Here is a 20,145-nt window from a genome sequence, read left to right as displayed (position 1 = left end):
CACACACACGCACGCATGCACGCACACACACACACACACACACACACACACACACACACACACACACATACACACACACACAAAGTGAATCCAAGAGAAAGAGATCAACTCTCTTTACACTCTGCTTTCTGAGTTCTCTATAGATTTCACTTGTCTTTTTTACTGTTCTCAGGCATGTAGGGGACTGGTCTATGTACTGCTGCATTTCCATAGTGTGTCGGTATGTTTGGAAACCTTACATATTTATTTCAGTTGCACAGTTCTCTCTGGAAAGCAATATTGGAAGCTCTCTTGGGTGAGCAATGTTGATTTTTCCAATCCAGGATTGAAGTTGCTGTTGCTTTTCTATGTCCAATGGCTTATTCAGTCTAGTGCTTAGATGAGAGAGTATATCATGATTAATTATAGTCTTTGAATTCAAATAGAAATTAAAGCCAATGTGTTGGGGATCTAACTCAGTGGTAGAGTGCTTTCTTAGCATGTGCAAGGTCCTAAATTCAATACCGCATCCCTAATATATGTGAAATCATTAAGTGAGACAGAAATAAGTCATTTTCTTGCAACAGAGTCGCCCTCTGCACCCATGCTGAACTTGAACTCAGGGCAATCCTACTTCAGCCTCTTAAATACTGGGGATACAGGCATGTACCATCATGCCTGGCTATGATTTATTATTACTTTTCATTGCTGGGGATAGAACCCAGATCCGTGCACAGGCTGTCACACTTTTCAAAGGATTGCAAATGTTCTAGTAATGTATGACATCTAATATTTAAGCAACAGAAATGTGTAAATAACACAGAGAAAGATCCTATCGAGATGCAGGACCTCGTCAGCCCCCAGCACTAGAGGAGGGCACACTTTCACATCTAACTTAGACAGATGAAACACTGTCTGTTCACTCTGTTTAGAGAACTGTATAAAGTCTGTGGTTATTGTGGAATGGTGGATCATAAAATCTTGCTGACTTGGATTTAGAGGAAATGGTTTTCATTGGAAATGAAGTGACTCATATTGAAAGCACCACAGGAAAGTTTCTCTTCAGAAGTTTATTCGGATCTACCAAGGCTGAGATTTCAGGAATGTCTAGCTGTGCTCTGCCAGGAACACTGAATTTCTTCCTTCTTCTGTATTTCATATCCATGGCCTCAACAAACTGCTTTTGACAACTTGGGTATGATCTTGTGACTCAGGCATGAAAAATACCACTCTAGAAGGATAACATTTATTAATAGATTTCAACACTTTGAGTTGGAGGGCAGGGTTTAAAATATTTCCCTCAAATACAATAATATATATTATAATATTTTATAGTAATACTTTTGCAACTCTATCATAGTATATAGTTGCAGCAATATTAGTTCAAGCAAATTTCACCCTCCGTTTCCTCATCATATTGCTTCCTTGTAGCCTTGAAGTTGAATCATAACTTGTTCAAATTATAATGCTTTCTTTTTTGTAGCATTTAGAAGAAATAAAAAGTTTGAAATTATAAGAGACTAAGAGGAAGCAAGGGGAAGAGCAGGAAAACATTAAAAAAATAATAAAGTCTTGGTAAAATCATGTTAGCAAGCACTTGGCCATGGAGACAGATGTCAGTGTGCATAAGTACAAGGCAGTATAAACTCTGTTTCTTCCTGGTGTAATTTTATTTAAGTTTTGGGTCACTCATGAAGTAATGTCTAGAACCAGCTAGTTTCTTGGGGGAGGGTTTATCTTTCAATGTTGCTGCCCTATAGTCACTATCTGATCCCAGGTTTCTATCCAGTGAACTCTTATTTTCGTTATTAAAGTCACTTTCCATCTGATCCTTTGGGCCTGTATCATTGCAACTCAGAGTTGGTAGACTGCAGGTATCACAGAAATAATCAGAGAACTTACCCCAGGCTTGTTGGAGTAAACTTGCTTCCACCAAAAGACAGAACTGTATGCAGCTAGCAAAAGCTCCAGCACAGTGAAGACGAGCATCACCGCCAGCCCACTCTGCAAAGCAGCACAGGCCTAGGTGGGACCCCATACAAAGCTTTTGGGCCCTACTGAGAGGAGATAGGGGCAGGGATGGGGCTGGGGTGGGGCCGGGTGGGGTGTGGTGGGGTGGGGTGGGGTGGGCATTGAAGCCTTCAACTATGGAGACCAGAAGGAGCAGAGACAATGGTTCCATCCTCTCTCTGTTTTCTCTTTCGGAGTTCTTAATGACCACACAGAGATGAGAAGTAAGAGTGACTGGCCATCTGTCTCTACTTGCTTTCACCATTTCCTTTGTCCTTGGTGCTTTTCATTCATCCCATTTTCAGGTGTAGATTAGAATTCACTTACCTATAGGGTCTTCTCTGGGTTCCTTCTCATGTCTTCGATTTTGAAAAATTCTCAGATAATTATTTTTTCAGAGTCTCTCTTTCCTCCAAACTTTTCTATTAGAACTCATGTTCATGTTCAATCTTTCCTTCTAACTTCAGCATCTGTGTCATTCATGTGTTTTTTCAAGTTTAATATGATTTAATGAGATATTTCCTCAGATGCATTAAATCTGCTTTTTACTGTTCTCAGTTCTTAATTTCTAAGTTTTTTTATTTTTATTTTTATTGCTAGTCATGGTTCCTCTTTAACAAGTCCCCCTGACTTTTTTTTTTTTTTTTTTTTTTTTTTATCATACTGTCCTGTTTTCGGGTTTTGGTTTTGTCCTAATCAGGGTTTCTCTTACTGTTGTAAAACATCATGACCCAAAGCACCTTGGGTTAATTTCAGCTTACACTTCCAGGTGAGAGACCATTACTGAGAGAAATCAAAGTAGGAACTTAGGGAAGGAGCCTGGAGGCAGGAACTGAAGCAGAGGCCATGGAGGAAATCGCTTACCAGCTTGCTCAGCCTGCTTTCTTACAGCATTAAACAGGATTGAGTGTTTTTCTCATATGTTTATCATTACATAGTTTAAGTGCATATGCCACAGTGATGGTATTAGTGTGTGTCTTCAATATGTGAGAATCTTATAAGTGGAATTTATTGATGTGTCCCTAGACAGCTTCTTTAAGTCCGATTTTGTAAGGACCTTAGGAGTATCAGGGATAAAGAGGCAGTTTTAAATCCCCTTTATCAGAAGCCGTCCTAGTGTCCATGGAACTGTGAGTTTAGATGTGCCATCTGTACAGGGTTGAGTGAGCTGAGGGCAGGGATGTGTGAGCCTTCTGGGGGTACTGAGTACCATTTCCTGTCAGGCTGTCTAAAGTCAAATGACTTTTCAATCTTTATTTCTAATACATGTGCAGGGCTCTTGGTGTGTGCAGAGGAGCCTAACAACCCTAAACCCTTACCCTGGGCATTAACAGTTTTGGATCCTTGTCTCCAGCACCTGTGTCTGTTCAGACTCGCCCTGTTTTCTGCTTTGATGATCCTTATTAGTTTCTGCATACGTCATCTTTATTCTTCCTCCCTCCAGCTCCTTTTTATTTTCTTTCAGTCTTAAGTACACACACACACACACACACACACACACATACACACACACACACACACACGGCATTACTTTTTTTGTTCAGGTTAATGCTGTGTTTATTAAATATTAGCATCCCTCTGAGGTTGGCTTACTCTGCCATGTTGCAATTTTTCTAATATTGAGGAGAGGAAGTTCTTTTTGGCTCTGCCTGTATGAGAGTATCAGACAATTTGATGTACTGAAATTAATCCCAATTAAAACAATGCCCCAGTATCCCAATGGGAGAATGCTTCTCTCACATGGCTTTACCCTGTCTGTCTTGCCGAGATCTCCTGGACTTTCTCAGGCTCACGTCTATCAAGATAAGTCTCTGTTCTTCACTTCCTAAACACTTCTGATCTACTCACATGGTCAGACTCAAAAAGGGATGTGAGTCCAAAAACCTTCACTCATTCTCCAAGACTCCTAAGTCAGACAGACACCAGGGAATGAAAGATACCAGCTTGGTCATTCACTGGTCCCATTAGGAGAAGTCATGAAGGAACAAGGAACATTGTTATGGTGTAGACACTATAACCGTACATTTAAAATGGACTAAGCCATTTTATTGTTACTATCAATAGGTGGTGGCTGTTAAAATTTGGGAGAAAGGTGCCAAGGAAATTCTGCCCAGGAACACTGATGTTTTCACAGGAGTCATATCTCCTAGTTAGCTGCCTCCTACCCTCTTTCCCTTTTTGCCAGCCCTGAGCAGATGTGTACATGAGGGAATTAAGCACTTGTGTCTGCTCCAAGTCTCGGAGTACATGTGAACAAAAGGCAAGCATCACTAATGGGTGAATCATTCTAACTCCATACAACAACCCTAGAGAGCTTCCCAAGTTCAAGTTCAACACAAATAACAAAAAATAGCATTGCCGCCGGGCGTTAGTGGCGCACGCCTTTAATCCCAGCACTGGGGGTGGGGCAGAGGCAGGCAGATCTCTGTGAGTTTGAGGCCAGCCTGGTCTCCAGAGTGACTGCCAGGATAGGCTCCAAAGCTACACAGAGAAACTCTGTCTCGAAAAACCAAAAACCAAAAAAAAAAAAAAAAAAAAAAAAATAGCATTGCCTATTGTGACTTAAAATTCTCCACTGTATTTTCTTTTCTTCATCTCCTTACCCTCTCCTGTTTCTGCTGTGTTTCCTGCATCCCCAACACACAATTTGCTAACTTTCTGCCACATGTGTTTGGTTTTTTTCCTGTCTGCCCCAGACAGTCAGACCAGCAAAACCAAAGATTGCTGAAAAAGCAGAAATTGCCCACAGGGGAGAAACTGGGGTTTTACATGACAAGATATTTAGTTTGGAATTACTTACCATGGCACTGACATAAGCAAGGAGACAGCTCTTGTCTTCATTCATCCAATGGTGGGATTCCGAATAAGGCAATAAAGACAGAAATTCCTTTTCTGAATTACAGTGCAGAGAGGCAGTCCCCATGTCTATAAGGCTATGGGTGAGGAGGAGGAAGCCAATTGTAGCAACTGCAGAGCTTGCTGTATTGGAGGCCAAGTTGCTCAGTGCCTAGAAGAGAGGTTCTGTGTGGGGTTCTCATCTCAGACTTGGTGCAGGTTGCTCTGTCCCCTTTGCCTATTATACTGCAATGGTACTTTCCCAGGGTAGTTTATAATATAGTCTGTGGCCTCTTATCGGGCAGACCATGATAATTTGTCTTTGTATTGCTCAGCACTCTGCAGTTTGTCATATGAGACAGTCAGAAAATGGGTCTTGAATGGGAGAGTGTCAACAGCTCCCCACAGTCTGGCTTCCTGACTCTTCATGACACTGAACACCAAGGTGGGGTGCCTCAGCCTGCTGCCAGTATCTCCACTGACTTCCCCAGTGCTCTTAGAACTGTCCTTTGAAGACCTCTTACACTATGGCCTTTGGCATCCTCTGGAGAACCCAGACTATAGTTTACCTCATGTAAAGAAGCAGCTTTAGAGAATAATGAAAGTTAACTGAAGAGGTTTGATAACCTGGAACAGTGGTTCTCAACCTTCCTAATGCTGAGATCCTTTAACAGAATCCCTGCAAGGAGATTGGGCCTAAGGGAAGACAAGGTATTTTCATGGGACAAGCAGATGACAATGTGCACCTTCTTTTTCTTTTTTTTTTTCAACTTTTAAAAAAAATTTGAATTAGAAACAGGATTGTTTTACATGACAATCCCAGTTCCCTTCTCCCTCCGTCCCCCGCCCCTCCCCCACAACTAAAACCCTATCTATCACATATTCTTTCTGCTCTCCCTGGATGGTGAGGCCTTCCATAGGGTGTCATCAGAGTCTATTGTATCCTTTGGGATAGGCCCACCCCCCTGTGTGTCTTGGCTCAGGGAGTATTCCTCTATATGGAATGGACCTTCCAAGAAAGGGCAAGAAGTATTGGTGTGTGGGCTTAGATCCTGTGGTTCTAGCTATGCCCACCTTTCAATAACACAATGAGTGGGCAGTAGCATTAAAAACACAGTAGGAGGAAACAGTAACACTGTTGCCGCCCTGCCAGGGCCTGGTGGCTCACGTCTTTAATCCCAGCACTCATAAGGCAGAGGCAAGTGGATCTCTGTGAGTTCAAGGCCAGCCTGGTCTAGAGAGCAAGTTCCAGGACAACCTCCAAAGTAATACAGAGAAACCCTGTCTGGAAAAACCAAGAAAACAAAAACAAAAATAACAATAAAACATTGTTGCCCCTGAGGGTAGCAGGCCCCCCTGACTACCACATACCCCCTGACTCCAGAAGCCATAGGGTCTGGCTAGCTATGGCTGAGAACACAAAGGTAGTGTAGGAGCTGGCACATGTCCCTGATGACTGAAACTGCGGTATGAACCCAGGAGTTGTGCAGTGGTTGAAGAGTTCCCTGCATTGGATGGGGTCATGATCCTGGGCTTGTAATCAGGAAATGTAGACTCCCATCTCAGCTGTTACTAATGTGTGTGTGTGTGTGTGTGTGTGTGAGAGAGAGAGAGAGAGAGAGAGAGAGAGAGAGAGAGAGAGAGAGAGGGGGGGGAGATAGAGACAGGCAGACAGACAGACAGACAGACAGACAGACAGACAGACAGACAGAGACCAGGCAAGTGCCTTTCTACTCTGGGTTTCAGTTTTTCTCCCATCATACCTGGAAAATGAACACATTCACTTCAGAAGTGACATCCCAAGTGTGTCAGGAGGTCTGTTGAAGAACATATGCTCCCTAACCTTAGTTTTGTTTCCCTAAACTGTGCAGTGGAGGGACAGAACTAGAAGAATTAACTATGAGGTTCTAGTTATTAAAACAGCTGGAGATTGGTCTTCATACTTACAAAAGGTTTGACTGAGATTTTCCCAGAGATTATCGAGAGAGATCCAGTAACGGCAAACTGTTCAGGAAAGAGAGAGAAAAGAAAGAATTGGCCTAAGCTGCTTTCAAATCACTCACAGTAAGCAATGGGAAACTTCTAGGGAGACAGCCCTACAGGAATGGCATGTCCATATTGCTAGGGAGGCTTCATATCTACTTGGGATGGTTACTCTGACTTTAGAGAATAGACACCTGCTCAGGGATGTCGGGTTTATATTATTGGAAAGCAGTAACTGCAGACAAAATTCAACAAATTCCTGACAGATGTTACTAATATTGAAAGGGGAGGTCGAGGAAGATCAATGACTTGAGACTTGAGACAATATGGAGACAAGGAAACCAAGAGAAGCACCTAGGAAGGAGCTTCTCATGTGACAAGAGACAGAAAAATATGGAGTTGAAGCTATTGGTGTAGGTGGAATATGTATTACCCAAAGTTTATGAAATCAGGAGGTCAAGTTCTGACATGAAACTTTGATTATAGCCACCAAGAAGGCAGTATTTGATCACAGTGGTACTAGGGGCCCAGCAAGTAGAGGGATGATGGTCTGGGAAGCTGAAACATTGATTATGCCTGTGGAGTGAGTATTGAGTTGTCGCAGATAATGAGAACCAAAAATGAACTAGTAGGAGCTTCACTAATGAGTTGTGGAGGCTGCCATCACTGGTCAGACAGTGAACTCCAGGGCAAATTGTGCTTTGGGGACAAGTGCAGACCTTTTTGCACAATGTGTAATTGTGTCCAAGCAGGGACCATGGTCACTTTTGTAGATAAAACTTTACTTACACACAGGAATCCAACAAATGGGTACCCAGTCATCAAAGTGGTGAAGGCTGCTGGGTTGAAATAGGAAGAGTAGGAAGCTGACACCAAAATGCCCCCCAAGCTTGCAATCGTCAGGGCACATAGTATCTGGATGGTCTGCAACAGACAAGACAGGGATTTCTAGAATATGCTTTAAGTAGATGCAAAGGATTATTTGAATACACTCTGACTTATAAGGAGTGTAAAATAGTTAATGATTTCCTGTATCAAAAGGTGGGAAAATCCCACAAGGAAAAGTAAGCTGTTCTAAGAGAAAAATCCAAAATTTACCTCTTTTATTTTTTTTGAAAGGCTCTTTAAACTCAGGAAGTGATGATGTGAATGTTGTAATTCTGAAAAATCTACTTCACAAAACATTTCCTTTTTGGAAGAGTCACTGGGAAAAGTTGTCTAGACTAGAGCATAGTTAGGTGAATAAGGAGAAGGGACTTCCCACAGGAGTGTAGATGCGGGCCTCAGCTTTAACCGACAGTCATTGAGCATCTTATTCCTAGTCTTGCCACTCATCCATTTTTATCTGTCACTTGAATTTAAGAATCACCGTGATTGTCATGCACCAGGTGTCAGACTAGTTTACATGTCTAAGGTGTCTGCATTGTCAGTAGTATTTGTCACATCTGTGTTACAGATGAGGAGCATGAGGGAGTTGAGTTGCACAAGGACTTATTATTAAAAAAAAAACAGCATCCTAATGATTAATTAGGGGAATTTAAATAAAAACTGATTTCAGACTCCTTCTCATCCCAGTCAAACTGGGTATCATCAAGAAAACAAATGACCACACATCTGATGAGGAGGTGGGGAAAGAGGAACTGTTAAATGCTGCTGTTAGGAATGTAAACCAGTGTGGCCACTGTGGAAATCAACATGGTGGTTCCTCAAACAACTACAACTAAATCAGAGCCAGCATAGGATCCAGATGATGACTCCTGGGTATATCCCCAAGGAACTCAAAGTCAGCATACCGCCGAGAGACCTGCGCATCCAAGCTCATTGCTGCACAAAAATAGTCAAGGCATGAGACCATTTAGATGTCCATCAGCAGATAGATGGAAAAGCAAAATGTGGTCTTTACATACAATGTAATTTTGCTCAACCGAGAAGAAGAATAAAATAATGTCATTTATTGTGGAATGGGTGGAACAAAGGACAACATACTAAATAAATATGACAAGCTCAGAAAGACAAATATTATGTTTTCTCTACTACAAAACACACACACACACACATACACACACATGTGTGCCCACACATGTGGTAAAAAAGCAGTGGTAAAATATTTGGGAGAGAAAGAAAACCACCAAGACGGTAGGAAGGATCAGGAATATAATCATCAAGAAAATATGAATATATATATATGTATACATAATTCTCTATATCTATCTACCTATCTATCTATCTATCTATCTATCTATCTATCTATCTTCTATCTGCTGGAAGCAGTGGTAGTGATGTAAGGGACAAGGTCTTGGTGCACAGTTAGTGAAACGGTCACTGAGTAAGATGACATGAGTTTCTAAAGTGGGAATTTCCAGGGCTGAGAAGACAGCTAAAAGAACAATGCTAACTTCCTTACAGTGACCTGTGGTGAGAATTGCTGATGAAGCACCCTCTGGAAATAATGTGCTGCTGGCTCAACAAAGAAGAGGCATTTGAAAAAAAAAAAAAAAGAGGGGTAAAGAATCTAATGATTAAGATTTAAGATGATGTAAATGTTAGTATTCAGGTATTTGTACTGGCTTGCCCTTGGGGTTCTGACAGGATACATCCTCAACTGCAGCCACTAAGAGCACCAGCTTCGCACCTGTGCACATTCACTCCGTTCCCTTTTTAAAAGGGAACCCCCCTCTCTGCTTTTCTGCCTATCTCTCTGTCTCTACCCCCTGCCTCTCTTTTCTCTTTTGCTGCTCCTGTCCCAGAGGCTGGTCTCCATCCTCCCCTCCCTCCTTTTCCCATCCACCCCCCCCAAAAAAAACCCTCCACATGAGCTCTGTCACATGGCGTCTTTCTGCCTCACACCGATTTTTAAATTACAACAGTAAGGGGTTATGCTGGTATAGCTAAGTGGCTATAGTTGATTACTTTTTTTTTTTAAGACCCATAACCTTACTAGCCTCAGTGGATGGTTAGGTTTCCACACCATTTCCCTCAAGCTGAGTTGGCTGTAGGTCCAATTAGACAGCTGTTGGGTGCCACTGACATGGGAGTGCCACTTATTTCACCTCTATTCACCTCTTGCTATTCTGGATAGTTGTGGATCATAAGTAATGCAGTTGGGTAGGACTGCTTATTTCCTTTCCTTGGGAGAGTATTTTCTGGAACCATGGGAACTAACCCAAAGGAAAGAAGCTTTCAGACCCATCTTGAATCACCTGAGTCCTAAGTCTTCAGCAGTAAGGACCCTCCCCAGAACCTGAGAAGCAACCAAGGGGCTACATCCATTATCTATATTGTTTTGGGAGTCACTTAGTCTACCTTGTCCAACCATTTCAGTAGAGGTTTTAATTCCATTTCAATTAAACTTAATTTCTAAAAGGGTATGATGGAGTTACTAGAGCCTGAATCCCAGAAGACACATTTGGTAAGGTGTCTGAAGATAGGTCTTAACAGCAACTATTCAGAACCTCATGATAAACAGGTTCCTGCTTATGAGGGATAATGATGTTGATGGATACTGGGATGTCTCACAGCAGCCCACGTGGACACAGAGAAACCTGTGGGTGGAAGCAATCCAGATGACATCATCTGAAAATGTTTGGACAAAAAACTTCAGGTAATAAGACTGAACTTAATCAGACCAAATAAAACCATATGGCTAAGTCATAAGTCTACACTAAAGACAAATGAGAAGAAATTAATATCTTAACTATGCAGTGTTCTGGTGAAAAAAGCACAAATGGTTTTAATTATTTAATTAAAAGAAAGCCTTAGGAGAATGTAGTTCCAAACAGCTCCACTTCACATTCTGGTTAGATTGCGGAATCAGCCAGAAACAAGTCAAGGATGCACCCAGACCCACTATTGATGTGGGATGTCCTTCTGTATGCTGAAGTGTTGCTTTTATTGGTTGATGAATAAAGCTGATTTGACCAATGGTCAGACAGAATATAGCTAGGCAGGAAATCCAAACAGAGTTGTGGAGAGGAAGAAGGGGAAGTTGGGAGATGCCATGTAGCTGCCAAATTGGTAAGATGCCAGAACATTACCGTATGCCATGGCCATGTGGTGGTACACAGATTATTAAAAATGGATTAATTTAGAAGAGAGAGATAGCCAGTAATAAGCCTGATCCATCAGCCAAACAATTATACTTAATATTAGCCACTGAATAATTATATCATAAGCAGCTGTGGGGACCCATGAGCAGGAGAGAAACCAGTCCAGGAGGATCATCACAACAGAGAAAAACATTCAACTGCTCACTATAGCTCCGTAGTGTGGACATAATTATAATATCTTTGTGTGTTCTCCTAATGAGATGGACTTACCCCAAGAACTGTGGCTTCCTTAGGCACACCAACCAGCAGGTCATCTCGTTTTTGGTAGTTGTGTCCAGCTTTCTCTCTTTCATGAGTAACAATGTCCATTGGAAAGCAGGTCCCTAAATCCTCTTGATGTCAAGTATGATACTGATGATGCTAGAAGAGGCACTGAACTCATTAGTTCCTAGGGCTTGACTGACAGACACTCACAGGTACCAGAGTCTGCAAGGAGTGAAGAAGGCTGGCTTCTCTTTAGATGAGAATTTGGTACATTCAGGTGTGACGACCATAGACTGGCTTGTGTTCTACAAACACAACTGGATCTGAGTTTCAGGGGTAGCATGGGAGAGCTAGCTTGCTTGCTGCTGCACTTCACCCATGATGAGAAAGAAACATGGTATTGGGGAAATTTGCAAACGTTTCAAGGAACCCCACATTTTGGAGGTTAGTAATTCAAACAGAATTTGCTCTGCAGCCCTGAGTGTATTCACCTCACTGCCTGTCCTGCAAAGCCTTTATTTTAGCCCCTTTCTCTATAGTTCAATACTCTATCACATCTCCCAGAACCTCACACTGAAGCTGCAGTTATGCTCTCTAGTCTTAAACTATTCATTTTCTCTCCGTTAAATTATTGGGTGAGTCTATAAAAAGAACATGTCTAATCCAGAATGTGCACCACGTTTTTTTTTTAAAAAAAAAAAAAAACTCATGTTGAATTCCAGGCACTAGAATACCTAAGGTTTTAATCCTTCTAAGGGTCTTATACCCTAGATGTTAAGTATATTTCATATATTAGAAACTCCGGAAATAATAAGCTTATTTCATTAACTGAAAGTCACAAAGCGCACTTATCTGATGCATTACATGTGTTTAATGCACTGTAGCAAATGTAAATATTGTTAGTCTGTTTGCCTAACTTGCATGTACCTGGGCTGTGTCTACTGGGCTCAGGACCTTGCAATATTTTCTTCTATGCAACATTAATTCCTTTCACCTTGCCTCTTCTTCCTTCCCAATATTAACAGCTCCTGGAGAAATTTCTCCACTCCTGGAGAAAACAGTGTTCCACCGAGTCAAAGGTACCAAAATGAACCCCAGAATCTTGTTGTTAGTGGGGGAGGTGGGGATGGCACCACAATGGAAGAGGAATGCTGGTTGCATCTGGAGCATTGGCTGTCACTGGTGAGTGAAAAGTCTGCCCCTACGAATGGCTGTGATGTTGGGGAAGTGTGTTAAAGGTGTCTCTTTCCAGAGCTGCTCCCGTATTGGGAAACCTGGATTTTTGACTTGATTTTTGTTGTTAAATGCATCAACACAATTCCTTTCAACAAATCTTACTGACCAATCTCTCCGGTTATGATTTTTAACTCCTGGGACTCACATCCAAGAACTTCTAACTTACACATTATTCTAAGCCCTATGTTAGGAACTGGAAGCCTGGTTGATTCTCTCTAGCTTGTCAACACTATGTGCATTTACTTTCTGCTGTTATTTTAAAATTGACCAATTTTTTTAAAGACCACAAATCAACAATTTCAACTAAAACTAAATAAAGTTTGCGTGAATCTAAATGTTCTAGACTCCTCAACATTTAGTATGAAATCATCAGTTTCACAGTTTATGTTCTTTTTTTTTTTCCTCTCATAGCTTCTCTCTCCTCTTGTGTATGACTTTACCCAAATTACAACATCATACATTTAGAACTTCTTTTCACTGATTTGTCAGTGGACATCTTTAACTAATTAGTATAAAAGCCTTAAGTATAAGCCACAACATATATGAACCTCAAAAACAAAATAAGCGAAGTCAGTCAGTCAAAGAAAGTCAGATGCTGTGCTGTTCTACTTATGAGCTACCCCAACTACTCTGCTTAACTTTGTAGAAAGTAGAACAGTAGCTGCGGAGGACTGGGGAAGGGCTGAGGAGCAGCTGTTTAGTGGACATGGTCCACTTAGTAAAGATGAGCAAGTTCTGTAGCTGCAAGGTGGTGAGGGCGTCACAATGTGAATGAACTTGACGCCACTGGACTACACGTTTCCTGTGGTTAGAATGCCACAAGTATGTAAGTAGAGTTTAACTCTAATTAAAAATAGAAATGAATGCATATTTCTGGATTCATTAAATATGACACATGATCATGATCATTTTTTTCTGTTATTCTTTTACTGCTATGAACAATGCTGTAGGAAACATCTATGCACTTTAAAGCATTGTAGAATTTATGTGTATTTTATCTATTAAATTATATCCTTATGACAACATGTAGGTTTTTTTTTTTAATTTCAGCTCTTGTGCTTATTTTGGATATGTATAGTTATTTTAGGAGCAACTCCACATAATGAAGTTCTTTTTTTTTTAAAGTTTTATTTGTCTGCCAACTGACACCATTGCCTCCAAATCCAACAATGGAGAGGGTGCTTTATCCCTTAGCATTCATTGTAACAAGGTGAAGTGGGAGTGGCCCGCAGCTTTTGAAACAGGATCAAAAACTGCTACTATTCAGGCAAACAGCTCTGCAGAATACTTTTCTGTGTTATAATATTAGATTATAATTATAGATTCCAAATTTAACATTTGCTGGCACCCCAGTCTTCATCAAGTACACATTTTGTAAGACAGACTGGGGAACAGTGGGGAGATACGGGGAACTATAGAAGAGCATCACTTTAAGTATCAGGTGAAATCTAAGGATAATTTGCTTTTTAGCAAGTAAGTAAACAGAGGCCCAAGTGGGCATCTGACTCACCAGTTCGTGCAGGTGGTTAACAGAAAAGACCGATATGAATCTAGTTCCCTGGTAGTCAATCCAAAGCACAATCTCCCCCAGAGGTTAGATTCCAAACTAAGATACCGGGTGGTCAACAAAAAAGACAGATGAGAATCTAGTTTCCTGTCTGCCCATCCGAAGCAAATCTCCCCTAGGGGTTCTAACCCATTAAAGTACCTACTTGTTCTCACAGCCCTGTCCTGTGTGCTCCTGTGCCGGTTCACTCAGGTCCCAAGAGCTCTCAGGCTCAACCTCCGACCAGCTGTTCTCTCCAGAAGTTTCACTGTCTGCTTTCGACACTCAGGCAGTCTGTGTGTTTTCCCCGGAAGGTATTCGTGATTACTCAGGATGTGAATTTGCGGTAATTACAAGCAGCTAGCAGACGAAAAACTGCTCTGCTTCCCCTTTCTGAATTTTGAGGTTTGGGAAAATAGCACAAAATTAAAGCATCTCACGAAAGAAAGAGTTGTGGGCCCGTTGGAAATAATTCCCAGCACTCTTATGAGGAGTGAAGCAAGCACATTGGTTGTGTTAAATCTGTCTTCTTATCTGCTAAATGAGGCATGGATTTTAGTAATTTAATCATCTGGCTGTTGCAGAATTAATGAGAAATGAAGTAAAGAGTTTATAAAAGAGAATTATTGCTAATAACAATGATATATTTAGATTTGAGTGAATTTCAAATTTTTCTTTGTGTAATCTTTCTCGACATTGAAGAAAGAAATTGAAGAAGATACCAGAAGATGGAAAGATCTTCCATGCTCACGGATCAGTAGGATTAATATGTGAAAATGGCCATCCTACTAAAGGTAATCTACAGATTCAATGCAATCTCCATCAAAATTACAATTTTTCAGCTTCATATAGAAATACAAAACAACTCAGTATAGCTAATACAATGCTGAATTAAAAAAAAAAACTCCTGGAGGCATCACCATTCCATATTTCAATTTGTATTACAGAGCAATACTAATAAAAACAGCATGGCACTGACATGAAAACATACATCTCAATATATAGAATTGAAGACCCAGACATAACTCCACACAAGTATGGACACATGATTTTTGACAAAGCAAAAGAGAAAAAAAATACATAATAGAAAAAATACAGCATCTTCAACAAATGATGCCGGTCATACTGGTGGCTTCATGTAGAAGAATGGAAATAGTTTCATAGATCTAGTATCCTGCACAAAAGAACTCCAAATAGATCAAGGATCTCCAGTCAATTGATTACAGCATCCTTAGATCTTTTTAAAGAGTCCAGTGTTCCAGAAGGGTAAGTGACTCACGGGGCAAGGAATGTTTCAATGATACAGGGGTTTCCCAGTTCCCTCCTCAAGTTGACTTCAAGATTTGGAACATCTCAGGTCTTCCTTGGGAGTTTACCAGCAGTCCTCTTTCAGGTTCTCTGTAAGATGAAAGGGTCAGTGGAAACTCCCTTGATGCTCCTTCTGGGGATGCCTCTCCATCTTCTGGCTTTAAGCAAACATTTTTGCAGGTAAAATGCTTCATAGAGCCTTTGGAAATGATGGTAATGGCCAGCTAGTTGGAAACTACTCTTATGAATGAAATCTCACCCTCCATGGGGAGCAGAAATGGTATGGGATACATAGGGTGTTAGTTGGCAGGACAGGTGAGGAAGGGAGGGAGAAGGACCTGGGATTGACATGTAAAATAATCTTCTTTCTAATTAAAATTAGAATGAAATCTCAAAAGCTGCTCACAAAAATAGATATTAGTTTCTTCCAATGAAGTCTACCAAGTATACAAACCACACTTAGGGGAGGCCCCATGCCCATCAGTAGATAGGCAAAGCAAAACGAATGGTATTTTTGGAGATTTATTTTTTATCTCATGCTTTGTTTAGGCACCTTTTTAACCTTTCTTGTCTTTTGCTTAACCATTATGGTTTCTGATTTTGTGTTTTTACAGGTTTTGTGTATGTGGGTATGTATGTCTCTGCATGTGTGTGGGGTATGTATGTTTCTGCATGTGTGTGTGGGTTATGTATGTTTCTGCATGTGTATGTGGTATGTATGTCTCTGCATGTGTGTGCAGTATGTAGGTCTCTGCATGTGTGTGTGGGTATGTATGTCTCTGCATGTGTATGTGGGTATGTATGTTTCTGCATGCGTATGGGGTATGTATGTCTCTGCATTTGTGTGCAGTATGTATGTCTCTGCATGTGTGTGGGGTATGTATGTCTCTGCATGTGTGTGGGGTATGTATGTCTCTGCATGTGTATGGGGTATGTATGTCTCTGCATGTGTATGGGGTATGTATGTCTCTGCATGTGTGTATGGGGTATGTATGTCTCTGCATGTGTATGTGGGTATGTAGGTCTCACATGTGTATGTGCTTTCTGTGGTTTTCTTTTTATTTCCTGTGGTTTTCTGTTTCCTTTGTTTTATTCTGTTTTTGTATTGACCCATTTGTTTTCTAAAAAGAGAAAGAAGATGTGGAGTTGGATGGGTAGGGAGGTAGGGAAGATCTGTGAGAAAAGCTGGAGAGGAAACAGTTATCAGAATATACTGTAGGATACCAAAATTTTATTTTCAATAAAAATATTTTTAATAAAAAAGAAGTTCCAAAAATAAGTTAAAAATAAAAACAAGGGTTCTGCAGCCCTGCTCGGGGACATCTGACACCAGGGGTCTGCTCACCAGATCCGAACTCGGTGGCGGGATCCAGCACACCTAGACACTGCTGAGGCCCCGGTCACAGTGCCACCTCCATCCACAAGAAGAGGACTGACATCAGAGTATTGGAACTGTTTGCATGTATCAGAAGGGAACCCTTGTCCCATACCCACCAGGAGAGGAAGAGACTCCTGCTACACCCACCAGAAGAAAGGACAAGAAGAGGACAAGGTAAAAACACATCCAACAACAGAAAACTCAATATGGCACCACTGGAGACTAGGAACTATTCACCAGCAAGACCTGAACATCACAGTGCAGATGAAGCAGAAGAGAATGATCTTAAAAAACATCTCCATGAAAATGATAGAGGACATGAGAAAATTCCATAAAGAAATGGAAGAAAAAACAAACCAAAAAATACAAGATATCAACAAATCTCTCAAGGAAACACTTCAAGACCTAAAAACTGAAATAGAGACAATAAAGAAAGCACAATCTGAGGGAATGCTGGAAATAGAAAAGCTGGGTAAATGATCAGAAACTACAGATGCAAGCATAACCAACAGAATACAAGAGATGGAAGAGAGAATCTCAGGAGCTGAAGATACACTAGTATATTGCATGACTGCAAGAGACCATCCATAGATCATACGGTCAAGATATCTTTATTGAGATAAATACAAGCCAAAAGCAAGCCAGAGCATGCCAAGAGCAGCTGAGGAGCAAGGCCAGGGAGAAGGGGCTTCCATGTGCTCTGCAGCCCCTTAAGAGCCCATGCCGCATCATCCTGACTTCACCTTGAACACACCTTGACAGGCGTGGTCAGGCACACCTGTAGCCAGTCTCTAACAGGCGTGGCTTACTGTCCCCTACACTAGGAGAAATAGACTCATCAACCAAAGAAAATCTTAGTCCAACAAATCCCTAACACAAAATATCCAGGAAATATAGGATACCGTGAAAAGACCAAACCCAAGAATAATAGGTATCAAAGAAGGTGAAGAAATCAAACTCAAGGGCACAGAAAACATATTCAACAAAATCATAGAAGAAAACTTTCCCAAACTAAAGAAAGACATGCCAATGAAAGTACAAGAAGCCTATAGAACACCAAATAGAATGAACCAAATAAAAGGTCTCCTCAACACATAATCAAAAGCCCCAACATACAGAAAAAAGAGAAAATATTAAGAGCAGCAAAGGAAAAAGGTCAAGTAACATATAAAAGCAAACCTATCAGAATTACACCTGACTTTTCCATGGAAACTCTGAAAGCCAGAAGGTCCTGGAAAGATATTCTACCTACCCTAAGACACCACGGATGCCAGCCCAGACTATTATACCCAGCAAAGTTTTCAATTAATATAGAAGAAAAAAACAAGATATTCCATGACAAAACCAGATTTAAGCAATACATATCCACCAATCCAGAAAGTTCTGGAAAGAAAACTGCAACCCAAGGAAGTTAACTACAACCAGAAAAATATAGGCAATAGATAATCCCATTTTACCAATAGCCAAAAGGAAAAGGGATAGAATCCCACACATAATTTCGCCACCACTACCAAATCCAAAAGAAACAAGAATGAACAATCAATGGTCATTAATATCCCTCAACATTAATGGTCTTAACTTGCCTATCAAAAGACACAGATTAGCAGAATGGATAAGAAGACAGAATCCATCCTTCTGTTGCATATAAGAAACACACCTCAATTTCAAAGACAGATGGTACCTAAGAATTAAAGGTTGGGAAAAAAATTTTCAAACCAAATGAACCCAATAAAAAAAGCAGGCGTAGCAATCCTAATAAGCAACAAATTAGACTTTAACCTAAAATCAATCAAAAGAGATGAAGGAGGTCACTTCCTACTCATCACAGGAGAAATGCATTAGGATGAAGTCTCAATTCTGAACATTTATGCCCCAAATACAAAGGCATCCATGTTTGTAAAACATTACTAAAACTCAAATCACACATAAAACTGCACACACTTATAGTGGGAGACTTCAACACCCCACTCTCACCACTGGACAGGAACACCAGACAGAAACTTAACAAAGAAACAAAGGAACTAATAGAAGTTATGGCCCAATTGGACTTAACAGATGTCTATAGAACATTCCATTCAAATACATAGCAAACCTCAACAGGTACAAAAAAACCTTCTGCACCTTATCAGACCACCATGCTTTAAAGTTCGAATTCAACAACAGCACAAATTGCAGAAAAACTACAAACTCATGGAAATTAAGTAACACCCAATGACACCATTCCTGGGTCGAGGAAGAAATAAAAAAATAAATTAAAGATTTCCTAGAATTCAATGAGAATGCGGACACAACATACCCAATCTTATGGGACACTTTGAAAACAGTGCTAAGAGGAAAGTTGGTAGCTTTAGAACACAAGAAGTCAATACACCCCGGAGGAGCAGATGCCAGGAAATGATCAAATTGAGGGCTGAAATCAATAAAATGGAAACTAGGAGAACAATACAAAGAATCAATACAATGAAGAGTTGGTGCTTTGAGAAAATCAACAAGATAGGCAAACCTTTATCCAAACTTACCAAACAGCAGAGAGTAAACATGTAAATCGATAAAATCAGGAATGAAAAGGGGGACATAACATCAGACACAGAGGAAATCCAGGGAATCATCAAGTCATACTTCAAAAACCTATATTCCTCAAAATTCGAAAACCTAAAGGAAATGGACAATTTTCTGGACAGATTTCACTTACCAAAATTAAATCAAGAACTGATAAGCAACTTAAATAGACCTATAGCCCCTAATGAAATAGAAGCAGTCATCAGAAGTCTCCCAACCAAAAAAAGCCCAGGGCCAGATGGCTTCTGTGCAGAATTCTACCAGAAATTCAAACAAGAGCTAATACCAGTACTCCTCAAATTGTTCCACACAATAGAAGCAGAAGGGTCATTGCCAAACTCTTTTTACGAGGCTTCAATAACCTTAATACCCAAGCCACACAAAGACAAAACTAAGAAAGAGAACTACAGACGAATATCCCTCATGAACACTGATATAAAAATACTCAATAAAATACTGGTAAATCGAATCTAAGAACACATCAGAGAAATCATCCACCATGATCAAGTAGGCTTCATCATAGGGGTGCAAGGATGGTTCAACATATGAAAATCCATCAATGTAACCCATCATATAAACAGACTGAGGAGAAAAAAAAAACACATGGTTATCTCACTAGATGACGAAAAAGCCTTTAACAAAATCCAACACCCCATCAAAATCCCAATACAATTCTTCATAGACCTTGTAAGCACAATTCTCAACATTATATGGAGAAACAAAAGACCCAAGATAGCTAAAACAACCCTGTACAATAAAGGAACTTCTCAGGGCATCACCATCCCTGACTTCAAGCTCTATTATAGAGCTATAGTCCTGAAAATAGCTTGGTATTGGCACAAAAATTGACTGGTAGACCAATGGAATAGAGTTGAAAACCCTGATATTAACCCACACACCTATGAACACCTGATTTTTGACAAACAATCCAAATTTATATGATGGAATAAAGAGAACATCTTCAACAAATGGTGCTGGCATAACTGAATGCGGACATGTAG

At 40.5% G+C, this 20,145-nt stretch overlaps 1 protein-coding gene across 1 annotated transcript; it reads right to left on the bottom strand.

Annotated features, from left to right (window-relative positions):
* Window positions 1–1,134: 1,134 nt before the first annotated feature.
* On the bottom strand, window positions 1,135–12,287 carry Ms4a7 (membrane spanning 4-domains A7). Its single transcript, XM_035441579.1, has 7 exons — window positions 12,117–12,287; window positions 11,124–11,243; window positions 7,597–7,731; window positions 6,772–6,828; window positions 4,790–4,996; window positions 1,878–1,983; window positions 1,135–1,208 (listed from the first exon to the last, which is right to left on the bottom strand). Exons 1-7 carry the CDS (start codon window positions 12,285–12,287, stop codon window positions 1,135–1,137), a joined length of 870 nt encoding a protein of 289 aa, XP_035297470.1.
* Window positions 12,288–20,145: the final 7,858 nt, after the last annotated feature.

Source organism: Cricetulus griseus, chromosome 3, assembly GCF_003668045.3.
Source record: "Cricetulus griseus strain 17A/GY chromosome 3, alternate assembly CriGri-PICRH-1.0, whole genome shotgun sequence".
Classification (NCBI taxonomy): domain Eukaryota; kingdom Metazoa; phylum Chordata; class Mammalia; order Rodentia; family Cricetidae; genus Cricetulus; species Cricetulus griseus.
Note: the sequence above shows the minus strand (reverse complement) of the source record. Positions and strands in the feature narration are given on the sequence as shown.

Bases quoted from the DNA above. Each gene is read 5' to 3' on its own strand.
- Ms4a7 (XM_035441579.1), bottom strand. From the start codon at position 12,287: ATGCTCCAGATGCAACCAGCATTCCTCTTCCATTGTGGTGCCATCCCC. The intron at 11,244-12,116 runs GCAAGGTGAAAG...TGACATCAAGAG, and splicing joins ATATTGGGAAGGAAGAAGAG to GATTTAGGGACCTGCTTTCC. The intron at 6,829-7,596 runs GTAAGTAAAGTT...TTTCCTGAACAG, and splicing joins CATTTGTTGGATTCCTGTGT to TTTGCCGTTACTGGATCTCT.